Source organism: Tachyglossus aculeatus, chromosome 4 (genome assembly GCF_015852505.1).
Source record: "Tachyglossus aculeatus isolate mTacAcu1 chromosome 4, mTacAcu1.pri, whole genome shotgun sequence".
NCBI lineage: Eukaryota > Metazoa > Chordata > Mammalia > Monotremata > Tachyglossidae > Tachyglossus > Tachyglossus aculeatus.
The window spans coordinates 133,929,252-133,956,021 of record NC_052069.1 but is presented as its reverse complement, the minus strand read 5'-3'; the positions used below and the strand labels follow the sequence as shown (position 1 = coordinate 133,956,021).

The 26,770-nt window shown below is 49.5% G+C and overlaps 1 protein-coding gene across 1 annotated transcript; it reads left to right on the top strand.

Annotated features, from left to right (window-relative positions):
• Nucleotides 1–490: 490 nt before the first annotated feature.
• On the top strand, nt 491–23,212 carry LBX2 (ladybird homeobox 2). The gene is given in 5 exon segments (XM_038745721.1): nt 491–511; nt 1,357–1,516; nt 11,907–12,093; nt 12,095–12,186; nt 22,872–23,212. Coding segments are annotated over 5 exon segments (789 nt in total). The 3' UTR covers nt 23,201–23,212.
• The last annotated feature ends 3,558 nt before the right edge of the window (nt 23,213–26,770 follow it).

Below are 26,770 nucleotides of genomic sequence, written 5' to 3'. Positions count from 1 at the left end.
TGTGTTACTCTGATTGTCAGGGGGTTTCACTGTTACTGTTTGGGTGTCGTTAAATTCTCCACTCCATCCCGGGGTTCCTGATTTCCCTGAAAATAATTCTTATCGGGGCTTTTCCCCTTCCTTGATTTTAATGTTTTGGCCCCCTCGCCGCCTCAGCACCATTTGCCAGATACCCTTCTCATCAGCTTGCCCTCCTCCTCTCTGTGAGGAGAAAAAAGAGGGGAGGAGAGAAAGAAACAAAAAACAACAGGAAAGAGACGGATGGGGGGGAGAGGGAGAGAGAGGAGGGAGAGAAAGATGAAGAGGGAGAAATAAGAAAAATAAGGAGAGAAATAAGAGAAGAAAAATGAGAAGAAAAATAGAGAAAGAAATGAGATGAAAAATAAGGGAGAGAGAAATGAGAAGAATAAGAGGGGAGGGAGAGGGAAATAGAAGAAAGATATGGATGGGAGAGAAAAAGAGGGGACGAATGTTAATTGTAAAAACGGAGATGAAGAAAACGGAGAAATCGGTGGGAAGGTCGCCGCTCCCGCCCTCCTTCTGCTAAACCCGGCCCTTCCCACTTCTTCCCTTCTTTTTTCTCTCTCTCTTTTACTCTTTCTTTTTCTCTTTCTCTCTTTTTTCTCTTTCTCTCCTTTCTCTCTTTTTCTCTTTTTCTTTCTCTTTTTCTCTTTCTCTTTTTTTTCTTTTTCTTTCGCTTTTTTCTTTCCTCTTTTTCTCTTTGTCTTTCTCTGTTTCTCTTTTTCTCTTCTCTTTCTTTTTCTCTTTTCTTTCTTTTTCTCTTTCTCTTCTTTCTCTCTTTTTCTCTTTCTCTTTTTTCTTTCTCTCTTTTTCTCTTTCTCTCTGTCTTTGTGTTCCTCTCTTTTTTCTCTTTCTTTCTCTCCTTTCTTTTTCTCTTTTTTCTTTCTCTTTTTCTCTTTCTCTTTTTTCTTTCTCTCTTTTTCTCTTTCTCTCTGTCTGTGTTTCTTTTTTCTCTTTCTCTTTCTCTCCTTTCTTTTTCTCTTTTTTCTTTCTCCTTTTTTTCTTTTTCTTTTTCTCTCTTTCTCTCTCTGTCTTTCTCTTTTTTCTCTTTCTCTTTCTTTTTCTCTTTCTCTTTTTTCTTTCTCTCTTTTTTCTTTCTCTGTCTTTCTCTGTTTCTCTCTTTCTCTTTTTCTCTTTCTCTTTTTTCTTTCTCTCTTTTTCTCTTTTTCTTTTTCTCTCTCTCTCTCTTTCTCTCTGTGTCTTTCTCTGTGTGTGTGTGTGTTTGTACGTCTCCCTTTCCCCTTCCCTTCCCGGAGTCGGGATTCCGAGACAAAAGGTGAGAGGAGGAGACCCCCCAGGGCCGGTGGGCGCCCAGGCCAGGGTCGGGGGGTCCAGGGAGGGGGGAATTACTGTCTGGACGCCTCCCCGCCCCCACCGTCCTTCAGCCAGCGGCGGCTCCTTGGGGGGAAATTTCACGGAAACGAAATCCGTGAAATTTCCCCGGGTGGTCGCGGCCCGGCTGGGGCCATTCCGGGGGTCCCCGGGGAGGGGAAGGGTGGGGGGCCACCCCCAGCCTATAGCCGGGACCACCCCCACCCCATCTCGCCCGTAAGCGACCCCTCTTCCCCTACTACGCGGGGACGATTCATTTGTACAGATTTATCACTCTCTTTTACTTGTACCTACTTAACTGTTCTGTGTATTCGGTTAATGATGGGCATAGAGCTATAATTATATTTATTCTGACGATTTTGACACCTGTCTACACTCCCCCTTCTAGGCTGCGAGCCCGTCTCCATTCATTCAGTCGTATTTATTGAGCGCTTACTGTGTGCAGAGCACTGGACTAAGCGCTTGGGAATCAATCAATCAATCGTATTTATTGAGCGCTTACTGTGTGCAGAGCACTGGACTAAGCGCTTGGGAATCAATCAATCAATCAATCGTATTTATTGAGCGCTTACTGCGTGCAGAGCACTGGACTAAGCGCTTGGGAATCAATCAATCAATCAATCGTATTTATTGAGCGCTTACTGTGTGCAGAGCACTGTACTAAGCGCTGGGGAAGTCCAAGTTGGCAACATATAGAGACGGTGGGGTGACAGTCTCCATCTGTTGCAGACTTGTACTTCCCAAGCGCTTAGTGCAGTAAGCGCTCAATAAATACGATTAAATGAATTAATTTTTGTGGGGGGGGGGGGTATTGGTTAAGCGCCTACTATGTGCCAGGCACTGTACAAAGCGCTGGGGGAGAGCCAAGCCAGTCAGGTTGGACACAGTCCCCAGGCTGTCGCAGATCTTAATCCCCATTTTCCAGGTGAGGGAACTGAGGCCCAGAAAAGCGACTTTGCCCCGCAGACAAGTGGCGGGTCGGGATTGGAACCCAGGCCCCGCTCCTCTGCACGGCCCTGGGCGGTAAACTGAGGACACTGGGAAACGTAGAGCGGAATTCGTTGGGGAGCGATCGAGCTGGGTTCGTTGTCTTCCGATTCTTAAGTAGTCGAATAATAATGGTATTTGCTAAGCGCTTACTATGTGCCAATCAATCAATCAATCAATCGTATTTATTGAGCGCTTACTATGTGCAGAGCACTGTACTAAGCGCTTGGGAAGTACAAATTATTTATTATTGATTTATGTGTTTTATTTATTTATTTATTGTTATAAATAAATAAATCACGGATCTATACGTCCGTGCTGGGGGTGGGAGAATTCCTCTCTTTACCACCTCCTCCCAGAGGCCTTCCCTGCCTAAACCCCCCTTTTCCTCATCTCCCGCTCCCTTCTGCGCCGCCCTCTCTCGCTTTTCCGTCAGTCCTATTTACTGAGCGCCGACTGCGTGCAGAGCACTGTACTGAGCGCCGACTGCGTGCAGAGCACTGTACTGAGCGCTCGGGAGAGGAGAACGCAACAATCAACGGACACATTCCCTGCCCACAGCGAGCTCACAGTCCAGAGGGAGGGAGATGGACATCAGTACGAAGAAAGAGAAATTAGAGGCGATAATAATAACAATGATGGTATTTATTAAGCGCCACGTGCACTGTTCTAAGCGCTGGGAGAGACCGCGATCCCCCATGGGACAACCTGATGACCTTCCCAGCGCTTAGGACAGTGCTTGGCTGTTCCTACGTGTGTCTACTTGTTAAGTGTGTGTGTGTCTATTTGTTCAGGAAGCGCTTAATAATAATAATAATAATGGTATTTGTTAAGCGCTTACTCTGTGCAAAGCACTGTTCTAAGCGCTGGGGAGGTTACAAGGTGATCAGGTTGGCCCGCGGGGGGCTCACAGTTTTAATCCTCATTTTACAGATGAGGTCACTGAGGCCCGGAGAAGTTAAGTGACTTGCCCAAAGTCACACAGCTGACAGAGCTGGGATTTGAACTCATGACCTCTGGCTCCAAAGGCCGTGCTCTTTCCACTGAGCCATGCTGTACCACCATCATTATTATTATTGTATCTCCCCAGCGCTTAGAGCAGTGCTTGGCACGTAGTAAGCGCTTAACAAATACCGTCATTATTATTATCATCTCTAATTCTATTTATAGACTATCTGTATCTATCTATATATCTATAGAATTTATCTTGCTCTGGGCCTCAGTTTCCTCATCTGTAAAATGAGGATTAAGCCTGTGAGCCCCCCCATGGGACAACCTGATGACCTTCCCAACGCTTAGAACAGTGCTTGGCTGTTCCTACGTGTGTCTACTTGCTAAGTGTGTGTGTCTATTTGTTCAGGAAGCACTTAACAAATACCATCATCATTATTATTATTATTATTATTATTATTATTGTATCTCCCCCAGCGCTTAGAACAGTGCTTGGCACATAGTAAGCGCTTAACAAATACCGTCATTATTATTATCATCTCTATTTATAGAATATCTGTATCTATCTATATATATAGAATTTATCTTTCTCTGTGCCTCAGTTCCCTCATCTGTAAAATGAGGATTAAGTCTGTGAGCCCCCCATGGGACAACCTGATGACCTTCCCAGCGCTTAGAACAGTGCTTGGCTGTTCCTACGTGTGTCTACTTGTTAAGTGTGTGTGTGTGTCTATTTGTTCAGGAAGCGCTTAACAAATACCATCATTATTATTATTATCGTATCTCCCCCAGTGCTTAGAACAGTGCTTGGCACATAGTAAGTGCTTAACAAATACCGTCATTATTATTATCATCTCTAATTCTATTTATAGAATATCTGTATTTATATGTATATATATATATATATATATATATATATACATAATTTATCTTTCTCTGTGCCTCAGTTCCCTCATCTGTAAAATGAGGATTAAGTCTGTGAGCCCCCCATGGGACAACCTGATGACCTTCCCAGCCATTATTATTATTATTATTATTGTATCTCCCCCAGTGCTTAGAACAGTGCTTGGCACATAGTAAGCGCTTAACAAATACCGTCATTATTATTATCATCTCTAATTCTATTTATAGAATATCTGTATCTATAAATATATATATACATATATAAAATTTATCTTTCTCTGGGCCTCAGTTCCCTCATCTGTAAAATGAGGATTAAGTCTGTGAGCCCCCCATGGGACAACCTGATGACCTTCCCAGCGCTTAGAACAGTGCTTGGCTGTTCCTACGTGTGACTACTTGTTAAGTGTGTGTGTGTGTGTCTATTTGTTAAGTGTGTGTGTGTGTCTGTTCAGGAAGCGCTTAACAAATACCATCATTATTATTATTATTATTATTGTTGTATCTCCCCCAGAGCTTAGAGCAGTGCTTGGCACATAGTAAACGCTTGACAAATACCGTCATTATTATTATCATCTCTAATTCTATTTATAGAATATCTGTATCTATAGATATATATCTATAGAATGTATTTATAGCGCTTAGTACAGTGCAAGCTATCAATAAATACGATTGAGTGAATGAATCTATTTAATGGAATTGAGGCCTGTCTCCTTGTTTCGTTTTGTTGTCCGTCTCCCCCCTTCTAGACCGCGGGCCCGTTGTTGGGTAGGGACCGTCTCTATCTCTGCCCCAATTGTACTGTCCAAGCGCTTAGTACAGTGTTCCGCACACAGCAAGCGCTCAGTAAATATTACTGAACGAAGAGGAAAGGGAAGCAAGTGAGGGCGAGGCAGAAGGGTGAGTGGGAGACGAGGAATTGGGGGGCGGGAAATAAGCGGGGAGGGGGGATCCGGATTCATTCATTCAGTCGTATTTATTGAGCGTTTAAAGTGTGCAGAGCACTGTACTAAGCGCTTGGGAAGTACTAGTCGGCAGCATATAGAGACGGTCCTTTTAACCTACCCGGATGTCGTGGCGAATTCGTAAGAGCAGGGTTTCGGTCCCCTCGGTGTGTATGTGTTTGTGTGTGTGTGTGTGTGTGTTGTGTTATTTATTTATTTATTTATTTTACTTGTACATTTCTATCCTATTTATTTTCTTTTGTTGGTATGCTTGGTTTTGTTCTCTGTCTCCCCCTTTTAGACTGTGAGCCCACTGGTGGGTAGGGACTGTCTCTATGTGTTGCCAATTTGTACTTCCCAAGCGCTCAGTACAGTGCTCTTTTCATAGTAAGCGCTCAATAAATACGATTGATTGATTGATTGATTGATTGTGTGGCTGCGTGGGTGTCTGTGGGTGTCTGTGATTCCGGCCTGGGCCTTGAGTTGATCACCTTTTTCATAGTAAGCGCTTAACAAGTACCATCCTTATCCCTAATTATCGTTCAACCGGGGGTTCGTTTGACTCCTAAACCGTGGGCGGGAGAGGGGCCTTCCTTCAGGCAGTCCTATTTACTGAGCGCCCACCGGGGGCGGAGCACTGCGCTAAGCGCCGGGAACAATACGATTGAATGAATGAATGAATCTGCTATTTATATTTATTTTATTTTGTCCACCGTCTCTAGATGTTGCCAACTTGGACTTCCCAAGCGCTTAGTACAGTGCTCTGCACACAGTAAGCGCTCAATAAATACGGTTGAATGAATGAATGAATAGAACAAACCCAGTTCTTGCCCCTGACGAGTTTATAGTCTAGATTTAATGGAAATCAATAAATACGAGGCATAAGAGCTGGGGGGCGATGAATAAAGTCAGGCAGAAAGGAGTGGGAGAAGAAGAAGGGGGGGGCTTCAGACACACACACACACACACAATCGTATTTACTGAGCGCTATGTGGCAGAGAACTGTACTAAGCGCTTGGGAGAGTCCACTAGAACAGGCATATCCCCCGCCCACAACAACCACGCACACACACAAACACACTCCCGCTGTCAGTCCATCGTATTTATTGAGCGCTTACTGGGTGGCAGGGCAGTGGACTAGACGCTTGGGAGAGTCCAACAGAACAATAGGAGAGACACGTTCATTCATTCGTTCTTAGAGAGCGCTAATTGTGAGCACTGTACTAACCGCTTGGGACCAACAATTCATTCCCTGCCCACAACGATCACACACATACACACACAATCCTATTTATTGAGCGTTTACTGCGTGGCAGAGGACTCTACTAAGCGCTTGGGAGAGTCCAATAGAACAATAGAACAGACCCATTCATTCATTCAATCGTATTTACTGAGCGCTTATGTGTGCAGAGCACTGTACTAAGCGCTTGGGAGAGTACAATTCATTCCCTGGACACAACGATCACACACACACACACACACAGAGTCGTATTTATTGAGCGCTTACAGTGTGGCAGAAGACCGTACTAAGCGCTTGGGAGAGTCCAACAGAACAATAGGACACATCCCCTGCCCACAACAACCACGTACACAAACACACACACGCAGTCTGTCGTATTTATTGAGCGCTTCCTGGGTGGCAGGGCACTGGTTTAAGCGCTGGGGACTGTGAGCCCACTGTTGGGTAGGGACTGTCTCTATATGTTGCCAACTTGTACTTCCCAAGCGCTTAGTACAGTGCTCTGCACATAGTAAGCGCTCAATAAATACGATTGATGATGATGATGATGATGGGGAGAGTCCAACAGAACAACAAAACACAACGAGCGCGCCCACACACGTAGGAACACCAAATCTCTCTCTGTCTCAATATATATGTAATACTGTATATATATTATATATGCTTAGTCCAGTGCAGCGCACACCGTAAGCTCTCGATAAATACGATTGAACGAACATATAGATCTAGATCTCTATCTAGATAAGAGAAATATAGATCTATATCTCTCTCATCTAGAGATATAGATCTATATATCTAGATATAGAGAGCTATAGATCTATATCTCTCTATATCTAGAGAGATCTATCTAGATGTAGATATAGATCGATAACTAGATATAGAGGGTTATCGATCTATATCTCTGTGTATCTAGAGATCTATCTCTAGATATAGAGATATAGATCTCTAGAGATCTATATCTAGAGTTATAGATCTCTATCTACTGATCTATATGTAGAGTTGTAGCTCTATATCTACAGATCTATATCTAAAGTTATAGATCTATATCTCCAGAAATAGAAATATATAGGTATATTTCTCTATATCTAGATATACAGGGGCATAGATCTATACCTGTATCTCTATATCTATATACATATAGATATTAAAATCTATATATGTATCTCTATCTAGATACATATAGATATAAAAATCTGTATCTGTATCTCTCTATCTAGATACATATAGATATAAAAATCTGTATCTGTATCTCTATATCTAGATACATATATACAAAAATATATATCTGTATCTCTCTCTAGATACATATAGTTATAAAAATCTATATCTGTATCTCTCTATATCTAGATACACATAGATATAAAAATCTGTATCTGTATCTCTCTCTATATCTAGATACATATAGATATAAAAATCTATATCTGTATCTATCTAGATACATATAGATATAAAAATCTATATCTGCATCTCCCTATGTAGATACATATAGATATAAAAATCCGTATCTGTATCTCTCTATCTAGATACATATAGATATAAAAATCTATATCTGTATCTATCTAGATACATATAGATACAAAAATCTATATCTGTATCTCTATCTAGATACATATAGATATAAAAATCTGTATCTCTATCTAGATATAGATATAAAAATCCATATCTGTATCTCTATCTAGATACATAGATATAAAAATCTATCTGTATCTATCTAGATACATATAGATATAAAAATCTATATCTGTATCTATCTAGATACATATAGATATAAAAATCTATATCTGTATCTCTCTCTATCTAGGTACATATAGATATAAAAATCTGTATCTGTATCTCTCTATCTAGATACATAGAGATATAAAAATCTGTATCTCTATCTAGGTACATATAGATATAAAAATCTGTATCTGTATCTCTCTATCTAGATACATAGAGATATAAAAATCTATATCTGTATCTATCTAGATACACATAGATATAAAAATCTGTATCTGTAGCTCTCTCTATATCTAGACACATATAGATATAAAAAATCTGTATCTGCATCTCTATATCTAGATACATATAGGTATAAAAATCTGTATCTATCTCTCTATGTAGATACATATAGATAAAAAAATCTGTATCTGTATCTCTCTATCTAGATACATATAGATATAAAAATCTGTATCCCTCTCTATATGTAGATATAAAACTCTGTATCTGTATCTCTCTCTCTAGATATATGTAGATATCTATCTATATTTTTTTCTGTGTCCCATGCGGACTCCCAGCCGTCTGTGGGGCCTTGGGGGGACCCCAGCTGGGCCCGATTAAGCGGTCGGACTCGTTGTTGTCGGGGGAGGGGGGAGAAGGGGAAGCCCCCCACCCCCCGGTTGGTCTCCTGGGGGGCGGGGTGGGGGGCTCCGGGACCCCCGGACTCACCTGGAGGCCTGCCTGGAGGGGGCGGGAACTCCGGGGTCCTCTGGGCTTCGTGTAACCCAAGCATCCCCCGCCCATCACTAATCACTTCCAGCCGCCTCTTTAGGGCGGGATTTGGGGGGCCGCGGAGGGGGGGCAGTGCCAGGACACTCTCCAAATTCACAAAATAAAATAAATAGAATTAGCAAATTCAGTCAGTCCTTCAGTCGTATTTATTGAGCGCTTCCTGTGTGCAGAGCACTGTACTGAGCGCTTGGGAAGTCCAAGAGGGCAACACACCTTCCCAGCGCTTAGAACAGTGCTTGGCTGTTCCTACGTGTGTCTACTTGTTAAGTGTGTGTGTCTATTTGTTCAGGAAGCGCTTAACAAATACCACCATCATTATTATTATTATTGTATCTCCCCCAGCGCTTAGAACAGTGCTTGGCACATTGTAAGCGCTTAACAAATACCGTCATTATTATTATTATTATTATAATATAGGGACAGTCCCTACCCAACAGCGGGCTCCCAGTCGAGAAGGGGGAGGCGGATAACCAAAAACATATGAACAAAATAAAATAAATGGAATAGCAAATTCATTCCTTGATCTAATCGTATTCATTGAGCGCTTACGGTGTGCAGCGCACTGTACTAAGCGCTTGGGAAGTACAAGCTGGCAACATTCATTCATTCAATCGTATTTATTGAGCGCTTACTGTGTACTAAGCGCTTGGGAAGTCCAAGTTGGCAACATCTGGAGACGGTCCCTACCCAACAGTGGGCTCACAGTCTAGAAGGGGGGAGACAGACAACAAACAAAACAAAAGATATGAACAAAATAAAATAAATATAAATAGCAAATTCATTCATTCATTCAATCGTATTTATTGAGCGCTCACTGTGTGCAGAGCACTGTACTAAGCGCTTGGGAAGTCCAAGTTGGCAACATATAGAGGCGGCTGGCACAGCCGGGCCCCTTCCTCACCACGCTCTGGCACAGATCAATCAATCAATCGTATTTATTGAGCGCGTACTGTGTGCAGAGCACTGTACTAAGCGCTTGGGAGGTACAAGTTGGCAACATATAGAGACGGTCCCTACCCAACAGTGGGCTCACAGATGCTCCCTTCCCTGGCACTGCTGGTCCTCCTTGTCCCTGGCACAGCTGGCCTCCTCCTCCTCCCCCTTTCCCTGGCACAGCTGCCCCCTTTCCCTGGCACAGTTAATCCCCCCCAGTTCCTGACACAACTGGCCTCCTCCCCTGCCCGTCCCGGGCCTGGTAGTTGGAGAGAAGCGGGTAGTTTGGTGAGGATCGGGTGAAGAGAGCATATAATAATAATAATGGCATTTATTAAGCGCTTACGATGTGCCAAGCACTGTTCTAAGCGCTGGGGAGGTTACAAGGTGATCGGGTTGTCCCACGGGGGGCTCACAGCCTTCACCCCCATTTTACAGGTGAGGTAACTGAGGCCCAGAGAAGTGAAGTGACTTGCCCAAAGTCACCCAGCTGGCAACTGCCCTTCGTGCCCTCGCAGCCCAATCCGTCCCTTCCCTTTCCTCCCCCTCCGGGCTGGCAATTTGGAAAAAGTCTCTGAAGGTCCCTTTTTCTGTCTCCAAGAGGGCAGGGATCTTCCCGCGGGGCCTTTGGGTGGGAGGGGGAGAATGGGAGACCCGGGCCCCCTTGCCTTGGGACCCCCCACCCCGGGGTCTGGGGGTCTGGGGTCTCCCCCGCCGCTCGCCCCGTCCGAAGCCCTCAGTCTCTGTCAGCCTTGCCATCCGGGGGTCGCCCACCCACTCTGGGCCGGGGGGCTTCCGTCGGGGAGGAAAGAAGGGGCAGGGGAAAGGACTCAGTCGATCCATTCAATCCCGTCGATTTTATTGAGCGCTGAGCTGCGTGCCCAGCACTGGACTGAGCGCCAGGGAAAGTAGAATTCGGCAAGAGATGAGAAGTGGGGAGGGGGACATCTGGGGGGGGGAGGAAGGGGCTGGGGGAGGCAGGGGGCGGAGGGGAAGGAAAGGGAGGGAGGGAGGGAGGGAGAGGGGAAGGGGAGGGGGAGGCCTAGGTGGGGAGAAAGGAGAGGGAGAGGGGAAGGAAAGGGAGGGAAAGGGGAAGGGGAGGCCAAGGCGGGGAGAAGGGAGAGGGGAAGGGGAAGGGAGGCCAAGAAGGGGAGAAGGAAGAGGGAAAGGGGAAGGGGAGGCCAAGGAGGGGGAGAAAGGAGAGGGGAAGGGAAGGGGAGGCCTGAAGGGGAGGAGGGAGAGGAAGGAGGGGAAGGGGAGGCGGGAAAGGGGAAGGGAGCCCAAGAGGGGGAGAAGGGAGAGGGGAAGGGGAGGCCAAGGGGGGGAGAAGGAAGAGGGAAAGGGGAAGGGGAGGCCAAGGCCGGGAGAAAGGAGAGTTAGAGGGGAAGGAAAGGGAGGGAAAGAGGGCAAGGGGAGGCCTGGGGGGAGGAGGGAGAGGAAGAGGGGAAGGGGAGGCCAAGAGGGGGAGAAGGGAGAGGGAAAGGGGAAGGGAGGCCAAGGAGGGGAGAAGGAAAAGGGGAAGGGGAGGCCAAGAGGGGGAGAAGGGAGAGGGAAAGGGGAAGGGAGGCCAAGGAGGGGAGAAGGAAAAGGGGAAGGGGAGGCCAAGGGGGGGAGGAGGAAGAGGGAAAGAGGAAGGGAAGGCCAAGAGGGGGAGAAAGGGAGGCCAAGGAGGGAAGGGAGAGGCGAAGGGGAGGCCAAAGTGGGGAGAAGGAAGAGGGGAATGGGAAGGAAAGGGAGGAGGGAGAGGAAGGGAAGGGGAGACCAAGGGGGGGAGAAGGAAAGGGAGGGAAAGAGGGGAAGGGGAAAAGGGAGGCCAAATGGGGGAGAAAGGGAGGCGGGAAGAGAGGGGCAGGGGGAAAGAAGGCCGGAGAAGGGGGAGGTGATGATGATGATGATGGGGGGGGAGATGAGGAGGGGGGGAGGGGGCGGTGGGGGAGCGAATGGGGCCCAGGGGGAGGGAGGAGGGGCCCAGGGGCTGAGGGGGCAGAGGCGCTGGCCCCATCTGGGCTTCCCGCCCCGACGCCCCCGGCCGTCTGTCCGGCCGTCTGTCCGGCCGTCCGTCCGTCCGTCCGCTGGGGGGGGGGGGGTCGGGGGTCTCCCCCGGGGCCTAGGGGCCCCTCGGTGCGGGCACAACGGCTCGGGCCCCCCGGGGGCCCCGGGGACCATGAGCAGCGCCAGCCCCTCGGCGGCCCCCCGGGGCCCGGGCCCCGGGAAGCCGCTCACCCCCTTCGGCATCGCCGACATCCTGGGCCGGACCCCCGGGACCCCCGGGGCCCCCGGGCCCCCCGGCCCCCCCCCGGCCCGGCCCGGCCTCGCCCCTGGGCGCCCTGGAGGAGTTGGCCACCAAGACCTTCCGAGGGATCGAGGGCAGAGCGCTGCACGACGACCCAGGTACCCACCGCCCCCGGACTTGCCCCTCTCCCCTCCCTTAGGTGCCGAGCACTGGCCGGGGGAGCGCTCACTACGTCCCCGGGGCCACTGGACCGCTTGCCTGCAAAGCCGAATATCCACCGAGTCCTTAAAAAAATTCTTTTGAACCATGATGATGGTGGCGGCGTCTGTTGAGCGCTCACTACGTCCCAGGGCCACTGGACCGGTTGTCTGCAAAGCCGAATCTCCACCGAGTCTTTAAAAAAGTTCTTTTGAACCATCGTCATCAAGCGCTTAGAACAGTGCTCTGCACATAGTAAGCGCTCAATAGATACGATTGATGATGATAATCATCATTAAGCGCTCAATAAATGCGATTGATGATGATAATCATCATCAGTCGTATTTATTGAGCGCTTACTGTGTGCATGATGATGGTGGCGGCGTTTGTTGAGCGCTCACTACGTCCCAGGGCCACTGGACCGGTTGTCTGCAAAGCCGAATATCCACCGAGTCCTTAAAAAAAATTATTTTGAACCATGAAATGATGGTGGCGGCGTTTGTTGAGCGCTCACTACGTCCCAGGGCCACTGGACCGGTTGTCTGTAAAGCCGAATCTCCACCGTCTTTAAAAAAGTTATTTTGAACCATCATCATCAAGCGCTTAGAACAGTGCTCTGCACATAGTAAGCGCTCAATAGATACGATTGATGATGATAATCATCATTAAGCGCTCAATAAATGCGATTGATGATGATCATCATCATCAGTCGTATTTATTGAGCGCTTACTGTGTGCATGATGATGGTGGCCGCGTTTGTTGAGCGCTCACTACGTCCCAGGGCCACTGGATCGGTTGTCTGTAAAGCTGAATATCCACCGAGTCTTTAAAAAAAGTTATTTTGAACCATGATGATGGTGGCGGCGTCTGTTGAGCGCTCACTACGTCCCAGGGCCACTGGACTGGTTGCTGCAAAGCTGAATATCCACCGAGTCCTTAAAAAAATTCTTTTGAACCATGATGATGGTGGCGGCGTCTGTTGAGCGCTTACTACGTCCCAGGGCCACTGTATTGGTGCTTGTGAAACCGAATAGCCCGGAGTCCCGCCGGACATTTGACCACCTACTTTAAAAAAACCTCTTTTGAACCATGATGATGATGGTGGTGGTATTTGTTGAGCGCTTACTACGTCCCAGGCACCGTACCGGTATGTACTAAAAGGTGACCAACTTGTACTTCCCAAGCGCTTAGTACAGTGCTCTGCACACAGTAAGCGCTCAATAAATACGATTGAATGAATGAACTAGCCCTGATTCCCGCCGGACATTTGACCACCTTCTTTAAAAAAGAAATTCTTTTGAACCATGATGATGCCGGTGGCATTTGCTGAGCGCTTAGTACGTCCCAGGCACTGTACTGGCGTCCTCTAAGGTGACTAGCCCTGAGTCCCGCCGGACATTTGAACACTTTCTTTAAAAAAAACTCTTTTGAACCATGATGATAGTTCATTCATTCATTCAATCGTATTTACTGAGCCCTTACTGTGTGCGGAGCACTGTACTAAGCGCTTGGAAAGTACAATTGGGCAACAGAGACAATCCCTACCCAACAACGGGCTCAAAGTCTAGAAGGGGGAGACAGACAACAAAACAAAACATGTGCTATTGGTTGAGCGCTTACTACGTCCCAGGGGCAGTGTACTGACTGGTATCTACTAAGCTGAATAGCCCTGATTCCCGCCGGACATTTGGACCACCTTCTTTAAAAAAAATTCTTTTGAACCATGATGATGATGATAATGGTGGCTCCTGTTGGGCGCTTACTACGTCCCAGGGGCACTGTACTGGTATTTGTGAAGCCGAATAGCCCCGAGTCCAGCCGGACATTTGACCACCTTCTTAAAAAAAAAATCTTTTGAACCATGATGATGATGGTGGTGGTGGTGGTTGGTTGAGCGCTTACTACGTCCCAGACACTGTATTGGTATCTACTGAGCTGAATAGCCCTGATTATACCTGTATATATATATATATATATATATATATATATATATATATATATATATATATACCTATGTGTGTATATATGTGTATATACCTGTATATATGTATATATGTTTGTACATATTTTTTATTCTATTTATTTATTTATTTTATTTGTACATATCTATTCTATTTTATTTTGTTAGTATGCTTGGTTTTGTTCTCTGTCTCCCCCTTTTAGACTGAGCCCACTGTCGGGTAGGGACTGTCTCTATTTGTTACCAATTTGTACTTCCCAAGCGCTTAGTACAGTGCTCTGCACATAGTAAGCGCTCAATAAATACGATTGATGATGATGATGATGATGATGATTCCCGCCGGACATTTGAACACCTTTTTTAAAATATTCTTTTGTACCCTGATGTTGATGGTAGTGGTTGAACGCTCACTACGTCCCAGGGGCAGTGTACTGCTATTTGTTCAGCTGAATAGCCCTCATTCCCGCCGGTCATTTGAGCAAATTAAAAAAAAAAAGATTCTTTTGAACCATGACCACGTTGGCGGTGGCATTTGTTGAGCGCTTACTACGTCCCAGGCACTGTACTGGGCCCAACTAAGCTGAATGGCCCTGATTCCCGCCGGACATTTGAGCAGCCTTTTTCTAAAAAAAAAAAAGGAGCGCTTCCTACATCCCAGGCACTGTACCGCTATGTACTAAGCTGAATATCTCTTAGTCCCGTGCTCTGCGCACAGTAAGCGCTCAATAAATACGATTGATGATGATGATCTCTGATTCCCGCCGGACATTTGAGCAGCTTTTAAAAAAAAAATTCTTTTGAACCATGATGAGGATGGTAGTTGTTGAGCGCTTACTACAGTCCCGGGCCCTGTAGTGGTATTTATTAAGATGAATATCCCTGATTCCCGCCGGACGTTTGAGCGGCTTTTTTTAAAAAAAAATTCTTCTGAACCATGATGAGGATGGTAGTTGTTGAGCGCTTACTACAGTCCCGAGCCCTGTAGTGGTATTTATTAAGATGAATATCCCTGATTCCCGCCGGACGTTTGGGCAGGTTTTTCAAAGAAATTCTTCTGAACCATGATGATGGGGGTGGTGTTTGTTGGGCGCTTACTACGTCCCAGGGACATTGTACTTGGTATTTGTTAAGCTGAATAGCCCCGAGTCCCTTCCCAGGACATCTGAGAACCATTTTTTAAAAAATTCTTTTGAACCGTGATGATGCCGGTAATAGGGCTGGGCGCTCACTACGTCCCAGGGGCAGTGTACTGGTGTTTGTTAAGCCCTGATTCCCGCCGGTCACTTGAGCAGGCTTTTTTAAAAAAATATATTTTGAACCATGATCAATCAATCAATCGTATGTATTGAGCGCTTACTGTGTGCAGAGCACTGTACTAAGCGCTTGGGAAGTACAAGTTGGCAACACATAGAGACGGTCCCTACCCGACAGTGGGCTCACGGTCTAGAAGGGGGAGACAGAGAACAAAACCAAACATGCTAACAAAATAAAATAAATAGAATAGATATGTACAAGTAAAATAGAGTAATTATATATACATATATACAGGATGATGATGGTATTTGATGAGCGCTTACTACGTCCCAGGCACTGTACTGGTATCAACTAAGCTGAACAGCCCTGATTCCCCCCGGATATTTGAGCAGGTTTTTTTTTTTTAATTATTTTGAACCATGATGATGATGGTATTTGATGAGCGCTTACTACGTCCCAGGCACTGTACTGGTATCAACTAAGCTGAACAGCCCTGATTCCCCCCGGATATTTGAGCAGGTTTTTTTTTTTAAAATTATTTTGAACCATGATGATGATGGTATTTGATGAGCGCTTACTACGTCCCAGGCACTGTAGTGGTATCAACTAAGCTGAACAGCCCCGATTCCCCCCGGACATTTGAGCAGGTTTTTTTTTTAATTATTTTGAACCATGATGATGATGGTATTTGATGAGCGCTCACTACGTCCCAGGCACTGTACTGGTATCAACTAAGCTGAATAGCCCTGATTCCCCCCGGACATTTGAGCAGGTTTTTTTTTTTAAATTATTTTGAACCATGATGATGATGGTATTTGATGAGCGCTTACTACGTCCCAGGCACTGTACTGATCTGTGCAGGTTTCAAAAAAAAATTATTTTGAACCATGATGGTGATGGTATTTGATGAGCGCCTACTACGTCCCAGGCACTGTACTGATATCAACTAAGCTGAACAGCCCTGATTCCCCCCGGATATTTGAGCAGGTTTTTTTTTTTTTAAAATTCTTTTGAACCATGATGATGATGGTATTTGATGAGCGCTTACTACGTCCCAGGCACTGTACTGATTTGTGCAGGTTTTTAAAAAAAATTCTTTTGAACCATGATGGTGATGGTATTTGATGAGCGCCTACTACGTCCCAGGCACTGTACTGATATCAACTAAGCTGAACAGCCCTGATTCCCCCCGGATATTTGAGCAGGTTTTTTTTTTTTTAAATTCTTTTGAACCATGATGATGATGGTATTTGATGAGCGCTTACTACGTCCCAGGCACTGTACTGATTTGTGCAGGTTTTTAAAAAAAATTCTTTTGAACCATGATGGTGATGGTATTTGATGAGCGCCTACTACGTCCCAGGCACTGTACTGGTATCAACTAAGCTGAATAGCCCTGATTCCCCCCGGATATTAGAGCAGGTTTTTTTTTAAATTATTTTGAACCATGATGGTGATGGTATTTGACGAGCGCTTACTACGTCCCAGGCACTGTACTGATTTGTGCAGGTTTTTAAAAAAAATTATTTTGAACCATGATGATGATGGTATTTGATGAGCGCTTACTACGTCCCAGGCACTGTACTGGTATCAACTAAGCTGAACAGCCCTGATTCCCCCCGGACATTTGAGCAGGTTTTTTTTTTAATTATTTTGAACCATGATGATGATGGTATTTGATGAGCGCCTACTACGTCCCAGGCACTGTAGTGGTATCAATTAAGCTGAATAGCCCCGATTCCCGCCGGACATTTGAGCAGCTTTTTAAAAAAAAATTATTTTGAACCATCTATATGTTGCCGACTTGTCCTTCCCAAGCGCTTAGTACAGTGCTCTGCACACAGTAAGCGCTCAATAAATACGATTGAATGAATGAACCGTGATGATGGTGGTATTTTTTGAGCGCTTAGTACGTCCCAGGCACTGTGCTGGTATCTACCGTTCGAGCAGCTTTTCAAAATCAATTCTTTTGAACCGTGATGAGGATGGCTGTTGTTGAGCGCTTACTACAGTCCCGGCCACTGCAGTGCTATTTGTTAAGCTGGGTATCATCATCATCATCAATCGTATTGAGCGCTTACTATGTGCAGAGCACTGTACTAAGCGCTTGGGAAGTACAAATTGGCAACATATAGAGACAGTCCCTGCCCAACAGTGGGCTCACAGTCCGTGAGGCCCGCCAGAAATCGGAGCGGCCTTCGTTAAAAAGTCTTTTAAAGGATGATGTCGGTGCTATTTGGTAAGCGCTGGCTACGTACTAAGCGCCGGGGTCGATCCAAGGTAATCAATCAGGTTGGCCCCCGTCCCTTCCCCCCCACCCCCCACCATGGGGCTCTAGGACTTCACCCCGTTTTACGGATCATCATCATCATCAATCGTATTTATTGAGCGCTTACTACGTGCAGAGCACTGTACTAAGCGCTTGGGAAGCACAAATTGGCAACGTCTAGAGACAGGACAGCGATGGGGGTGGACCGTGAGGCCGACCGGGAGGGGAGGCCACACAGTAACCGCGACCGGGGAATCCCCCCCGTTGTTGGGTAGGGACCGTCTACTATGTGTTGCCAACTTGTAAAACCTCCCGAGCGCTTAGTACAGTGCTCTGCCCGCAGTAAGCGCTCAATAAATACATGGAATGAATGACCTTTTAGACTGCGAGCCCACTGTTGGGTAGGGATGGTATATGTTGCCAACTTGGACTTCCCAAGCGCTTAGTACAGTGCTCTGCCCTCAGTAAGCGCTCAATAAATACATGGAATGAATGACCTTTTAGACTGCGAGCCCATTGTTGGGTAGGGACTGTATATGTTGCCAACTTGGACTTCCCAAGCGCTTAGTACAGTGCTCTGCAGTCAGTAAGCGCTCAATAAATACATGGAATGAATGACCTTTTAGACTGCGAGCCCACTGTTGGGTGGGGACTGTATGTTGCCAACTTGGACTTCCCAAGCGCTTAGTACAGTGCTCTGCCCTCAGTAAGCGCTCAATAAATACATGGAATGAATGACCTTTTAGACTGCGAGCCCATTGTTGGGTAGGGACTGTATATGTTGCCAACTTGGACTTCCCAAGCGCTTAGTACAGTGCTCTGCAGTCAGTAAGCGCTCAATAAATACATGGAATGAATGACCTCTTAGACTGTGAGCCCGCTGTTGGGTAGGGACTGTATATGTTGCCAACTTGGACTTCCCAAGTGCTTAGTACAGTGCTCCGCCCGCAGTAAGCGCTCAATAAATACATGGAATGAATGACCTTTTAGACTGCGAGCCCACTGTTGGGTAGGGACTGTATATGTTGCCAACTTGGACTTCCCAAGCGCTTAGTACAGTGCTCCGCCCGCAGTAAGCGCTCAATAAATACATGGAATGAATGACCTTTTAGACTGCGAGCCCACTGTTGGGTGGGGACTGTATGTTGCCAACTTGGACTTCCCAAGCGCTTAGTACAGTGCTCTGCCCTCAGTAAGCGCTCAATAAATACATGGAATGAATGACCTCTTAGACTGTGAGCCCGCTGTTGGGTAGGGACTGTATATGTTGCCAACTTGGACTTCCCAAGCGCTTAGTACAGTGCTCTGCAGTCAGTAAGCGCTCAATGAATACATGGAATGAATGACCTCTTAGACTGTGAGCCCGCTGTTGGGTAGGGACTGTATATGTTGCCAACTTGGACTTCCCAAGCGCTTAGTACAGTGCTCCGCCCGCAGTAAGCGCTCAATAAATACATGGAATGAATGACCTTTTAGACTGCGAGCCCACTGTTGGGTAGGGACTGTATATGTTGCCAACTTGGACTTCCCAAGCGCTTAGTACAGTGCTCCGCCCGCAGTAAGCGCTCAATAAATACATGGAATGAATGACCTCTTAGACTGTGAGCCCATTGTTGGGTAGGGACTGTATATGTTGCCAACTTGGCCTTCCCAAGCGCTTAGTACAGTGCTCTGCCCGCAGTAAGCGCTCAATAAATACATGGAATGAATGACCTTTTAGACTGCGAGCCCACTGTTGGGTAGGGACTGTCTATGTTGCCAACTTGGCCTTCCCAAGCGCTTAGTACAGTGCTCTGCCCGCAGTAAGCGCTCAATAAATACATGGAATGAATGACCTTTTAGACTGCGAGCCCACTGTTGGGTAGGGACTGTATACGTTGCCAACTTGGACTTCCCAAGCGCTTAGTACAGTGCTCTGCCCTCAGTAAGCGCTCAATAAATACGATTGATGATAGCTCGTTGCTCCACTGACCTTTCCGACCAGTTAGCATACGGTAGGCGCTCAACAAATCCGATTGAATGTTTATGGCTCCCAGGCGCTCAGTACAGTGCTGGGCGCGCGGTAGGCGCTCAATAAATACCACCGAATGAATGCCAGGGCGGTCGGATTCTAGCCTGTGAGCCCGCTGTTGGGTAGGGGACCGTCTCTAGGTGTTGCCAACTTGGGCTTCCCAAGCGCTTAGTACAGTGCTCTGCGCACAGGAAGCGCTCAATAAATACCACTGATTGATTGATTTAGCCCCCCCAACCCCCAACTGTGACATTTGTTTCACCGCCCCCCGCTGGGACCGTTTGTCCCGAGCCGGGGGGGCGACTCCTCCCTCCCTCCCTGTGCCCCTTATTGGCCCCCTAATTAGCCATTATCCATCAGAGGTAGCCAGAGAGGCGGCCAGTACGTGCCGCCCTGAGCCAAGCGCTTGGGAGAGTCGGCTGGAGGCTACCCTGCTCGGGGCCGGCTTGTTTGGTGTTCCTTTGGACTCTCCCAAACGCTCAGTACAGTGCTCCGCACACAGGAAGCGCTCAGTAAATAGGATCGAGTGAATTGACTGAATGAATTGAAAGGCCTGATTGAATGAATACCGTCCCATACGTTTCCTGCTTCTTGAGGCCAGGGATCATGGCTACTGCGCTGCTGTACTGTCCTCTCCCAAACGCTCAGTACAGTGCTGTGCACACAGTAGGCGCTCAATAAATAGGATTGAGTGAATTGACTCACTGAATTGAAAGGACTGATGATTGAATGAAAACCGTTCCACAAGTTTCCTGCTTCTTGAGGCCAGGGATCGTGGCTACCCACGCTCTTATACTGTCCTCTCCCAAACGCTCAGTACAGTGCTCCGCACACAGTAAGCGCTCAATAAATAGGATTGATTGAATTGACTCACTGAATTGAAAGGACTGATGATTGAATGAAAACCGTTCCACAAGTTTCCTGCTTCTTGAGGCCAGGGATCGTGGCTACCCACGCTCTTATACTGCCCTCTCCCAAACGCTCAGTACAGTGCTCCTCACACAGTAAGCGCTCAATAAATAGGATTCAGTGAATTGACTCACTGAATTGAAAGGACTGATGATTGAATGAAAACCGTTCCACAAGTTTCCTGCTTCTTGAGGCCAGGGATCGTGGCTACCCACGCTCTTATACTGTCCTCTCCCAAACGCTCAGTACAGTGCTCTGCACACAGTAAGCGCTCAATAAATAGGATTGATTGAATGAATTGACTCACTGAATTGAAAGGACTGATTGAATGAATACCATTCCATACGTTTCCTGCTTCTTGTGGCCAGGGATCACGGCTACCCGCACTGTTATACTGCCCTCTCCCAAACGTTCAGTACAGTGCTCCGCACACAGTAAGTGCTCAATAAATAGGATTGAGTGAATTGATTGAATGAATTGATTCACTGAATTGAAAGGACTGATTGAGTGAATACGGTTCCACAAGTTTCCTGCTTCTTGAGGCCAGGGATCGTGGCTACCCGCGCTGTTATGCTGTCCTCTCCCAAGCGTTCAGTACAGTGCTTGCCCACGGTAACCCTGGGACCTGGGTTCTAATCCTGACTCTGCCACTTCTCTGGGCCACAGTTCCCTCCTGGGTAAAATGGGGATTGAGAGTGTGAGCCCCACGGGGGAGAGGGACTGTACCCGGCCCGCTTTGCTCGTATCCACTTGAGCGCTTAGTACAGTGCCTGGCACCCAATAAGCGCCAAATACCACAGTTATTATCACTAATAAAGTCCAGTCAGGAGAGCGTGACCCCCACCTACCCAATCTATTTGACAAATCCCAAAATCCCCCCGGTTGGGAGACCCCCGGGGTGAGTGGGGCCCGGCTCCTCCCGGTCAATCGGCCAACTGTTATTTATTGAGCACCGAGTGCAGAGGACTGTACTAGGCGCTAAACAGACCCTTGCCCGGCCCACATCGCGCTCGCGGTCTAGAGGCCCCGAGGCCTAGCAGCGTGGCTCAGTGGCAAGAGCCCGGGCTTCGGAGTCAGAGGTCATGGGTTCAAATCCCGGCTCTGCCTACTGTCAGTTGTGGGACTTTGGGCAAGCCACTTCCCAAGCGCTTAGTACAGTGCTGTGCACACAGTAAGCGCTCAATAAATACGACTGATTGATTCTCTGGGCCTCAGTGACCTCATCTGTCAAATGGGGATGAAGACTGTGAGCCCACCGTGGGACAACCTGATCACCTTGTAACCTCCCCGATGCTTGGCACATAGTAAGCGCTTAATAAATGCCATTGTTATTATTATTCTCTGTGCCTCAGTTACCTCATCTGTAAATTGGGGATTAATAAATGCCGTCGTTATTATTATTATAGTGGCAAGAGCGCAGGCCCGGGAGCAGAGGACTCGGGCCTTCTAATCCCGGCTCCGCCGCTGCTGTGTGACCCCGGGCGAGTCACTTCACTCCTCTGGGCCTCAGTTTCCCCCTCTGAAAAACGGGAAGACGGCCATCCCCCAAGTGGCTGGGGGCTGTGTCCGGCCCGACTCAGTGGAAAGAGCCCGGCTTCGGGAGGCGGAGGTCGTGGGTTCGAATCCCCGGCTCCCAGCTGTGGGACTTTGGGCAAGTCACTTCATCATCATCATCATCATCATCGATCGTATTTATTAAGCGCTTACTATGTGCAGAGCACTGTACTGAGTGCTTGGGAAGTCCAAATTGGCAACATATAGAGACGGTCCCTACCCAACGGCGGGCTCACAGTCTAAAAGGGGGAGACGGAGAACAAAACCAAACATACTAACAAGCCGGGGCCTCAGTTACCCCCTCTGTCAAATGGGGAGGAAGACCGTGAGCCCCACGTGGGACAACCTGATCACCTTGTATCCTGAACGGCGCTCTGCACGTAGTAAGTGCTTAACACTGTTAAGCACCAAACGTTGCCAATTTGTACTTCCCAAGCGCTTAGTACGGTGCTCTGCACATAGTAAGCGCTCCGTAAATACGATCGATGATGAACAAACGCCATCGTTGCTGTTGTTTTCTCGTCCACCCCGGCGCCCGCCTTTCTTATCAGAGGGGGCCGCAGAGCGGGGGAGCGTCGGTCCCGGCCCCCTCCGTCCACCCAGCCGTCGTACTTACTGAGCGCTCCCCGGGCGCCGAGCACGGTACCTCCCGCCCACCCGGGGCCGGGCCCCGTCCTTGTCCCCGCAGGCCGGGCCCCGCCGGCCGGGCCGGGCGCCCGCCCGGCGTCGAAGAGGCGGCGGAAGACGCGCACGGCCTTCACGGCGCAGCAGGTGCTGGAACTGGAGCGGCGCTTCGTCTTCCAGAAGTACCTGGCGCCGGCGGAGAGGGAGCGGCTGGCCGCCCGGCTGGGCCTGGCCCACGCCCAGGTCATCACCTGGTTCCAGAACCGGCGGGCCAAGCTCAAGCGCGACCTGGACGAGGCCAGGGCCGACGTGGCCGCCCTGGGCCGCCTCGGCCCCTCCGGCCCCCGGGGGACCCCCGACCTGTCGGACGAGGAGATCCGGGTGGACGACTGAAGGCCTCCTCGCGCCCCGGCCCGGGGGGACGGACGAAGGACCCTCGGCGGGCCAGTCCCGACGCCCCTCGAACTTGACCTCCCGGACGAGGCCTTCGTGGCTAGGCCTCGCCGGCGGGCGACCGGAGGACCCTTCCCCAGGCCTTCGCCGCTAACCTTCTCCGGTGGGCAACTGGAGGACCCTTCCCCAGGCCTCTCCGGTGGGCGACCGGAGGACCCTTCCCCAGGCCTTCGCCGCTAACCCTCTCTGGTGGGCGACCGGAGGACCCTTCCCCGGGCCTTCGCCGCTAACCCACTCCGGTGGGCGACCGGAGGACCCTTCCCCGGGCCTTCGCGGCTAGGCCTCTCCGGCGGGCGACCAGAGGACCCTTCCCCGGGCCTTCGCGGCTAACCCTCTCCGGCGGGCGACCAGAGGACCCTTCCCCAGCCCTTCACCTATAACCCTCGCCGGTGGGTGACCGGAGGACCTTTCCCCAGGCCTTCGCCGCTAACCCTCTCCGGTGGGCGACCGGAGGACCCTTCCCCAGCCCTTCACCGATAACCCTCGCCAGCGGGCGACCGGAGGACCCTTCCCCAGGCCTTCGCCGCTAACCCTCTCCGGTGGGCAACCGGAGGACCCTTCCCCGGCCCTTCGCCGCTAGGCCTCTCCAGTGGGTGACCGGAGGACCCTTCCCCGGGCCTTCACCGCTAACCCTCTCCGGTGGGCGACCGGAGGACCCTTCCCCGGGCCTCTCCGGTGGGCAACCCGAGGACCCTTCCCCAGCCCTTCGCGGCTAGGCCTCTCCAGTGGGCGACCGGAGGACCCTTCCCCGGGCCTTCGCCGATAACCCTCGCCGGTGGGCGACCGGAGGACCCTTCCCCAGCCCTTCGCCGCTAGGCCTCTCCGGTGGGTGACCAGAGGACCCTTCCCCAGCCCTTCGCCGCTAACCCTCTCCGGTGGGCGACCGGAGGGCCCTTCCCCGGGCCTTCGCCGCTAACCCTCTCCGGTGGGCGACCGGAGGGCCCTTCCCTGGGCCTTCGCCGCTAACCCTCTCCGGTGGGCGACCGGAGGACCCTTCCCCGGCCCTTCGCGGCTAACCCTCTCCGGTGGGCGACCGGAGGGCCCTTCCCTGGGCCTTCGCCGCTAACCCTCTCCGGTGGGCGACCAGGCCGCCCTCTCCCCCCACCCCCCGTGCGGGCCCTCGGAGGACGCTGCCAGGGTTGGGGGGCAAGGGGGGTCTCATCCATCCCTCCCCTCCCCAATGAATAAAGCGGAAGAGGGCCTCAGCCGACTCATTCTGGAACCAGGGGAGGGAACTAAGGGGTGGCCCCCTCCCCAAATGGAGACCCCCCCCAACAAGCCGGCCATGCGGGGGGCCGCCCCATTTGTCACTGGGCCCAGGCGGGGGGGGATGCCGCGCCTTTGATCCGGGCACGGCGGCGGATTTAGTAGCTACGTGTTAGGTGAGACCCCCCATCCCGTCCCCCTATCTCCCCCCGTCCCACAGACGAGAGGCGCAGCCAGGGCCGGACCCTCCCCCTCCCCAGCCCCAGAGAGACCCCCTCCCTCCCCCAACATGTTGCCAACTTGTACTTCCCAAGCGCTCAGTACAGTGCTCTGCACACAGTAAGCGCTCAATAAAATATGACTGATGATGATGGAGGGGGTCCGCAGGGCGGACCCCAGACCCCAATTTCCCAGGGCAGGGGAGAGGGAGGGAAGGGCACCTCTCGGGGGGGGGGGGGGGGCATTCAGCTGGGCTGAATTAACGGGGGGCCCCGGTGAAGAGGGACTGTATATGTTGCCAATTTGTACTTCCCAAGCGCTTAGTCCAGTGCTCTGCACATAGTAAGCGCTCAATAAATACGACTGATGATGATGGGGGGCTAAGGGCGACCCTCACCCACCTACAGCTGCAAGGCGTGGGCCCCTTCGTGGCCCCGGCCAGGACGGTGCCCCCCGGGGCAGCCGAGGACCGGCCCGGCCCACCACGGGCTTGGTTTTTTCTTTATACTATTTGTTAGGTGCTTACTACTACTACCACCACTAAGAATTCCGGTATCTATTGAGCGCTTACTGGGGTCAGGCTGGGGGGGGATTCAAGCAAATCGGGCCGGACCCCGTCCCACCTGAGGCGCACACTCTTCACCCCCATTTTACAGATGAGGAGACTGAGGCCCAGAAAAGGGAAGCAACTCACCTTGGGCAAGTCACTTAACTTCTCTGTGCCTCAGTTACCTCATCTGTACTTCCCAAGCGCTTAGTACAGTGCTCTGCGCATAGTAAGCGCTCAATAAATACGATTGATGACGATGTACAATGGGGATTAAGACCGTGAGCCCCGCATGGGACAACCTGATCGCCTTGTATTCCCCCCCCAGCGCTTTGAACAGTGTTTGGCACATAGTAAGCGCTTAACAAATACCGACTTTATTATTATTATTACCTAAAGCCACCCGGCAGACACGGGACGAGAACCCACGATCTTCTGACGCCCAGGCCCGGGCTCCAGCCACTGTGTACTGTACTACACGCCCGGGTAGTTACAAGTCCATCGGGTTGGACACGGTCTGCCGGGTGACCTTGGGTAAGTCACTTCATCATCATCATCATCATCAATCGTATTTATTGAGCGCTTACTATGTGCAGAGCACTGGACTTCAATTCTCTGGCTCTCAGTTACTTCGCGTGGCTCTGTGGAGAGAGCCCGGGCTTTGGAGTCGGAGGTCATGGGTTCAAATCCCGGCTCCGCCACTTGTCGGCTGTGTGACTTTGGGCAAGTCACTTCACTTCTCTGGGCCTCAGTTCCCTCATCTGGAAAATGGGGATAAAGACTGTGAGCCCCCCCGTGGGACAACCTGATCACCCCGTGACCTCCCCAGCGATTAGAACGGCGCTTTGCACATAGTAAGTGCTTAATAAATGCCATTATTATTCTTCTCTGTGCCTCAGTTACCTCATCTGTAAATTGGGGGTTAAGACTTGTGAGCGCCCCCATGGGACAACGTGATCACCCTGTGACCTCCCCAAGTGCTTAGAACGGCGCTTTGCACATAGTAAGCGCTTAATAAATGCCATTATTATTATTCTCTGTGCCTCAGTTACCTCATCTGTAAATTGGGGAGTAAGACTTGTGAGCCCCCCCGTGGGACAACGTGATCACCCCGTGACCTCCCCAAGTGCTTAGAACGGCGCTTTGCACATAGTAAGCGCTTAATAAATGCCATTATTATTATTCTTCTCTGTGCCTCAGTTACCTCATCTGTAAATTGGGGGTTAAGACTTGTGAGCCCCCTGTGGGACAACCTGATCACCCCGTGACCTCCCCAAGTGCTTAGAACGGTGCTTTGCACATAGTAAGCGCTTAATAAATGCCATTATTATTATTATTAAAATGGGGATTAAAGGCAGGGAGCTCCAGGTGGGACAGGGGGCTCTCCCCCAGCGCTTTAGAACGGTGCTCGGCACACAGTGAGCGCTCAATAAATACGATTGATGAGGATGATGATGATAGTGAGCGCTTAAATACCACTGTTATTGTGACGCTTCGCTGCCGCTTGGCAGATGAGGTCCCTGAGGCTCGGAGCCGGG